General features: G+C 32.0%; 1 protein-coding gene across 2 annotated transcripts in view; it reads right to left on the minus strand.

Moving 5' to 3' along the window:
• LOC134690094 (THO complex subunit 1-like) overlaps positions 1–7701 on the minus strand; it is a 30897-nt gene extending 23196 nt beyond the window's left edge. For both annotated transcript variants that reach the window (XM_063550068.1, XM_063550074.1), the window contains exons 1-7: positions 7637–7701; positions 5029–5102; positions 3962–4022; positions 3423–3489; positions 2724–2842; positions 2201–2249; positions 1427–1522 (exon numbers count right to left, since the gene is read on the minus strand). In XM_063550068.1, the coding sequence (XP_063406138.1) occupies positions 1427–1522; positions 2201–2249; positions 2724–2842; positions 3423–3489; positions 3962–4022; positions 5029–5102; positions 7637–7687 (517 nt within the window). In that variant the 5' untranslated portion in view covers positions 7688–7701. The remainder of the gene's footprint in view (positions 1–1426; positions 1523–2200; positions 2250–2723; positions 2843–3422; positions 3490–3961; positions 4023–5028; positions 5103–7636) is intronic.
• Between the last annotated feature and the right edge of the window lie 6 nt (positions 7702–7707).

Genomic DNA, 7707 nt, shown 5'->3' on the forward strand with positions numbered 1-7707 from the left:
CTCACATCCCTTTGGGATTATTAGTGTACGTCCAGTTGCATATATTTTACATGAATGTCGGAACAATTGTGATGATGACGAATTTCTTCCTTTATTCGAGAACAATCTAATTGATATTTAAAACTGGGATTTTACTATGTTCATAACTTCGATGAACCAAAGCAAGATATATATCGACCTGTATTTAAATCAAACTGGTTCTCTTCTTCTTCTTCTTCTTTTGGTATACAATATAGTCTGATACATGTATATATTTTAAATTCATTATTGCACTATAGTTCCGTAACTTTCTATCCAGGCGTATAAGCCAACATCGACAAGTGCGTACATTTTTTAAATCAATATTTTTGGTATGTTCCAGTCTGTCCTTTACTATTTTCAAATTACATTTTCCCAAATTAACCCTCGGAAAAAATATGTATATAGATTTTTATTTCTTCAAATCTTTTTTTTTTGGTGGTATTTTTTATATTTTCATAAATAATATTCTTTACACCAGAAATGTTATTTATAAACAAGCGTACGAGTTAAGTTATTGGCATCATATCACTTTCGGACACACAAGACAGAGATGTGTATTATACACCTGATAGTTCAAAATGGAAAGTTATAAGTCTGCCGTGTACACTGAGAAATACCTACAGAAGTGAAACGATGCATGAACTTGCAAGCCCGACAGGAAATCGCTTGAATACCTGGACGTGTCACCTGAGTCCTCACACCCCTCACAATACCTTTGGGAGTAATACCTTTAGCCATGCTGGTGATCAGATGAGGAAAGATACGAATTTATTTGAATAAAGTTTATTACTTTAAAGAATTATGAACGAATTAGATTTTTGAAAACAATTTTCAATGAACACTTATTTATTATTTGAACTTTGACTGTTTAACTAATTCCAATATTAACAGTTTAAAAATAACAGATATATAATAATGGTCATTTAAACAAAATAAGAACATTTTCCGTATCAAGTTTATAGTTAGTCAGATTAAACAATCGTACGATTGACAAGATATCGACACGCAATTACGACTACATCGGTTACTGTAGTTTTGGTCCTTTGTGTTTTATAGACATATCGTGATTATAATCGTAGAAGGTGACAAAATGGCGGAGCGTAGAAAATTGATACTCAAAATTTAAAATCGATGTTGATCTCTTATCTAGCGGAATAAAACTTTAATATCTATAAATTTGAGCCTTTTTATACAGAATGGACATAATATCAATTTTTGATTTTTTTGCGAAGTTTCCCTTTGATATTCCCATAACAACACAATGTCATTAAAACGTTCTGCTGATTTTACAGAGTTATCACCCCTGTAGTGTTAGGTACCACCTTCATTATATCAAATATTTTCATAGTCTAAACAAAGGTAAGTCAAAATTATTCTTTTTAAATATAATTTTATTATAACTCACCAGACTTTTCTGACAATGGGAATAATCTGGACAAGAACAGTTGTATTCTTCCACAAAAAACAGTGTTCTGTGACTTGGATAATCTTCTTAATATATCTGTCAACAAATTTATAAAATAATTTAATCTTTCAGAAAGTCTCTTCTTTGATTATCTCAAATGAAACACAAGTTATTTTTGTATTTAAAAAAATTATTATCCATAACTACATTTCGAGACTAATATTTACAAAATGTTATATGAAACTTTCTATGTTTCTAGTTACATGTTCCTCCTCATATTGTACTTAAAATAAGAATATTGCTCTTATCAGTAAAATTGTAGAATCTAGGAGTCCATATCTGACTTTTTTTACGTTTTTCATGTAACTGAAATAATCAACATTAATATATGTTCTACACAACAACTTAATGGATCCAATCATAACATAAATTGATGAACCTTTTCAAGTTTTTGTAGCTTTTTTGATTACCATTCTTCATAGAGTAACAGTGGCGGATCCAGAAATTTTCTCAAGAGGGGGCCCGCCTCATTCATGCTTCAGTGATTCCCTATATAATCCACCAATTTTTTTTCTCAAAAGAAGGGGCCCGGGCCCGCTGAAAAACCCTCTAAATCTGCCCCTGAGTAACAGCAGTTAAACATACATGTATTAATAAGATATAAAATATCAAAGTTGTACAAACCGTTTCCCAAATATTTCCCCTCTCCCTATACACAGTTCTTTCCTGTCAACACATTCATACATTATCCCATATCAAATAAATAATACAAACCATTGCACATTCTGAGAAGGTAGTTTTTACCAGTATCATAAAATAATTTCTGTAAGATAAAATATCAATAGTATAATAAACTTTCATGAGTTATTTTATCATATAATTTTTTATTCTTAGTAAATATACTGGTAAATCACTAATCACATATTTTTGCTGGTTATTGATTCATTATAAAATCATCTACTACTCAAGACATCTAGTGATGGAGAATGTATTGTTTATCAATATAATTGTCTTGAACAGTAACCCTTCGACTTTAGACCAATGTACATATTGCATTTTATTTTATTTTTCAACAAAGTTTATGCTAAGGGAAGATTAGCTGTATAACTAAATGTGTTAACCTCTTAAAATAAAGTACACAAATTGTTGTTTTTATTCATTTAAGAATTTTTTCAAACAGAAAAGTCTTGTTAAAAGTAAGAATATATATGTCAAAGCATATTTATCATTACTTTAATTCTAATACACTTGTTTCTGGTAAATATTTGGTCTTATTATATCTGCAGATAGTACTTACAGATTTCCAAACACTTAGTTTTTGTTCTACTAAGTTAAACACCTCTTGACATTGATCTATGGTTATAACATCAAATATGTCTGATAGAATTACTAATGGTGTGTTGTGTGAACAGGCATCTGAAACAAATAATAAGTATGTTTATAATTTCTCTGATGTTTTAATATAAAAATAAGAAGATGTTGTATCATTGCCAATGAGACAACTTTCCACCAGTGACCAATTAACATAAAATTCAGCAACTACAGGTCACCATACAGCCTTCTACAATGAACAAACCCATAATTCATTCAAGCATTTTTGGTAATAACTGAGGATTTTAGTAGAAGGGTTTTTTTACTTTCCAATTATAAATTATCATACATAAACTCTTGTCTGTAACTTTTGTGCAATGTTAACTGCAACTGTAAAATAGACTGAAGCCTTTTATAGCTGACTATGTGGTATGGGCTTTGCTCATTGTTAAAGGCCATACAGTGAGTGACCTATAGTTGTTAATGTCTGTGTCATTTTGGTCTCTTGTGGACAGTTATCTCATTGGCAATTATACCACAATCAAACCGAATGTAACTATAAGAGTTCTCACATGATAAACTGAAGTTGCATATGAAATAATCTTTTGTGTGTTTTAAACTATTTTTTTCTTTAAATTTTATGAAATTTAGTTATATAACAAAAGTTAAAGATGTATGTCCCTACCTTGTTTAGCAAGATCTATAGAATGTTCTAAGATAATCTTGTAAATATCACATCCTGAGTCAGACATCTGTAATAATAAAGGTAATGTTTTGCTAAATTTGTTTTAAACAATTGTTTAGAATTATGGTTATTAAATTTGAATTTTATTTGTTTAGGATGTCTAAAATTAGTTTCCCCTCCTTGCACATTTAGCTAAATTTTAACAGAAAAAAATAAGTATCAGCCTAAAAGCATTCAATCAGATCAAAAGGCCTGATTTTTTACTCTGTCTTACAAACATGATTGTGCACAGACACTCTAAATAAAAAAAAAAGTTGTTTACTTATGCATTCAGTGTTCTTTCCAGTACTTCCAAATAGCACTGTTCCCCTTAAATTAAAACACCACATTTAAATATTTCAATCTAGTGTCAAGGTCCACGGGAAAACACTGATATACAGCAGAATAGGCTTATAATTCATGTAATATTTAAAGCAGGTACATTAAACCACTACTTATACATATAAGTCTTTCATCTATTAACTTCCCATTCAACTTACCACTAAATCTCTGACAATATCTCGTAAAGCTTGGTCCATAGCTGATTTCTTCTCTGATTCACTGAAAATAAACAGCCAAACATTTTCTGTATAGTGATACAATTAATATATTTGATTTACAGTACTATAATTAATGTTTACATTAATTTCTGCCTTGATAACCAACTTTCTGAACAATGGCACTTTGGGTAATCATAATTTGAGTGTAAATCTTTTACTATATATGTGAATCATAATTGACAAGGAGTAAAATTACTTGATATTGTGATATATTAATGTTTTGCCAATAGAAATAAGATGTGGGATTTATATCAATGACCAAACCAACTACAAAAATAAAATAGACACATATCATGGAATATCAAGTAGTTCATTATAACTGAACTAGTATATATTTGTTTAGGGGCCAGCTGAAGGACGCCTCCGGGTGCGGGAATTTCTCGCTACATTGAAGACTTGTTGGTGACCTTCTGCTGTTGTTTTTTTATTTGGTCGGGTTGTTGTCTCTTTGACACATTCCCCATTTCCATTCTCAATTTTATTACTTACGCATTGGCATTTTTATCAATGTGTATTTGGACCAGACATGTATGCATGATCTGGTATTTGTGTACTCATTGGGTTAGACAATATACATATGGTCTGGTTAATTAACACAATGAATGTTGTAACATTAACATTTGATACTGTATATTTCAAGTATGCCCCTTTGAGTTGTCGTAAAAATAAGATTATCAAAATGAAAATTTTATTACAAACTGCAAGCACAATGTGTCACTGAAAAGCAGTTAGTAGTTTTAGAAGTTACCGTCTTTTGGTTTGAAGTCAAGTTTGTTTGAATTAATGAGCCATGATGAGTAAAGCATAGATTATCATTCCCATGATATATGACTTTGATGCAACAAATCATGCATTTCATGTGATGGTTCAAAAACACATATGGTCTGAAACAAAACATGTATATAAGACATATATCCATACTACTAACTGAAAAATGTGTTATTTTCTTTGGGACATGGATTTAGCAAATAAAGCAATATACTCTTTTCTGTCTCTTTAATACCCACCTTCCATTGTATGATTTGTATACTGTAATGCACTCCTCATTGGACTTTTGCAACAGAGATTCTCTCAAAGCACTCTGAAGTAATAAGTAAGTTTTTTTGTTAAAAAAATCATGTACATGTATATGAAAACAAGACTGCTATTTATATTTTGGATCAGGGTTCTCCCCAGGGTCTTTCAACATCATGGTAATGTGATGCAATAAACATTGCTTTTGAGTTTTATCTCATAAGTGCATGTTTCAGTGTCACTGTGTGTTTAACTTTTAAGATACTTTAAAGAACTTTTGTATAGCATGTTTATATACTGATATGAACTCTTGCTGTATATGTTTAATTTATGTGTGCAAGAGTTGATATGCATGTTTTGTTTTATTGTTGCGCTGTCGCTTTTAAAAGCTTTTCAGAGCTTATGTTTGTACTTGTATTGCATTATACACTGTACCCACTTTAAATAAAGCTTTATGCCTTATGTCTAGCTGGATACTCTTAACATAACTTTGTCTCATATTCAAATACATAATCCTCATTTAAGAGGAGACATTTATTCAAATATTTATACAAGATTTCATACTGAAATGAAAAAATCAAAAAAATCAATGAATACAGATGATTATGTAGTTTTAAACATTTATTTTGATTATCAATTTACTGTGTTGTATTAAATTATGACTATTGGACGTCTCCTCCTGCCAGAGTTTACTTACAAGACAGGAGCTGATTTTATGCTGATGAGAGCACCAAGCTACTGGAGCGGATTAGACAGCTCGAAAAACAGAACTGCAGAACAAACTGCCCAAAGCAAATGTTCAGGTTGTTGTCGCTTTGACACATTCATCATTTCCTTTCCCAATTTTATTAAGTACATGTAGTACAAGAACTGATAGAAGAAAGCTCAGAGTCAACAGCTATCCCATTTACAGATGGCCCCTGGCAGGGAAATCAAGGACCTTGAGGAGAAGGAGCAGTTATTTATACTGAGAACCACCAAGGAACTAGCCTTAAAAGACCAGTAGCTAGCAGAGGCTAAATACTCTTAGCGATACTCATAGCTATCCTTATGGTCCTAGAACATTGCATTCACACACTTACAGAACAGTTCACTGAAATAAAGATTCTATCAGATAGCCAGACAGCCGTTGGCATCTTGAATCTCAACTGGAAGTCATTGAACTACATGACACTATCACAGACATCAAAGAAATCATTGGGACCCTCCTTAGAGGCGACATACAAACTACCCTATCTTGGATCCCTGGCCAGGCTAATATAGCCTTTAACGAGATAGCGGACCAGTTAGCAAAAGATGCAGCACCAGAGGCCTCAAATCTAAATGACCAGTACATTGTCATAACAATGTCTGATGTGAAAAGTGCAGTTAAGATGTCAACCAAACTAAAATGGCAAAATAGATGGACTAGAAGTGAAACAGGGAGATAACTACACAAACTAGTTCCAACTACACAAACTATTGTAGCCTAGGTAAGACCCATCCACTTGATTATCTAAACCCAGCTATTGGGAGAATCATGACAGAATTTAGAACCAGCTACAGGTTGCATTTCTGTAAATATTGACAATGCAATTTCCCATAGGAACTCCTTTTATGGCTAAAACTGTACCACTTTTACTATGAAGTTTTGAAAAAAATCTTATCCTAGAATTAAAAGTTCATTTGCACCACAATTTTTTCAAAGGTCAAAATATAGTGCTGTACAGCATATTTTCAACGTTTATAACTACCCCTTCCTTGAATGAAAGGTTACCCAAGATTTCAATGTAAACAATATGCACATGTTTATTTACTGGTAACATTCCCAAGTTCTGTCTCTGCAATATGGAACACAGAGAGCATTATTGGGAAACCAGTATGTAAACAAAATTAATTTTCTATGAATATTCAATTTCTCCCCAAAAGAGGCGTGTTTTCAGAAACAGCTGTATTTACAAAGTGCAACCTACAATATAGGATAAATAAATATTGTCATCAGATAGGCATGAAATAATCCAGCACAAAGAGAACAGTTGTGTCATAAAATTATATTGACCTTAGGATCAGGATGCACCTTAGCGCTGACCCGTCCGCTTGAACTTTTGACGCAAACAACAATTTTTCCATTGTGGCGTTAGATATTTTGCTTTATAACATCAAAATTTTACAGGAACCTGTGTGATATCCAGTAATGGCGGACAAAACGCGATAAGGTGTATTTTTCATGTTCTAACACAATAAGTTACAAAACACTCAAAATCCTAGTTGTTGACAACATAGACATTATAAGGTGTATTTTTCATGTTCTAACACAATAAGTTACAAAACACTCAAAATCCTAGTTGTAGACAACATAGACATGATAAAAGAGAGAAACTACGTTTATTGTATGGCCGAAACGACCAAGACCGAACCGGCTAAATGGCCGAAACGACCAAGACTGAACCGGCTCAATGGCCGAAACGTCTTGTTTCCAAAACCAAAATATAGCATTGTTTGAAGAATTTGTTGTTGTTTTGAGATTTTCATTTAAATGAGCATATAAAAATGGGTGTCTGGTCGGTTTAATTCAAGCTTAATTCAAAATTCGAAAAAGTAATCTAAATGTGATTGAATTACTGTAAACTTTTCAACAGATCCCAGAAAGTTGAATCCGATGGAGGCTGCCATCTTGAAATTTTCCGCAATAT

This window comes from Mytilus trossulus, chromosome 1 (genome assembly GCF_036588685.1).
Source record: "Mytilus trossulus isolate FHL-02 chromosome 1, PNRI_Mtr1.1.1.hap1, whole genome shotgun sequence".
Lineage (NCBI taxonomy): Eukaryota > Metazoa > Mollusca > Bivalvia > Mytilida > Mytilidae > Mytilus > Mytilus trossulus.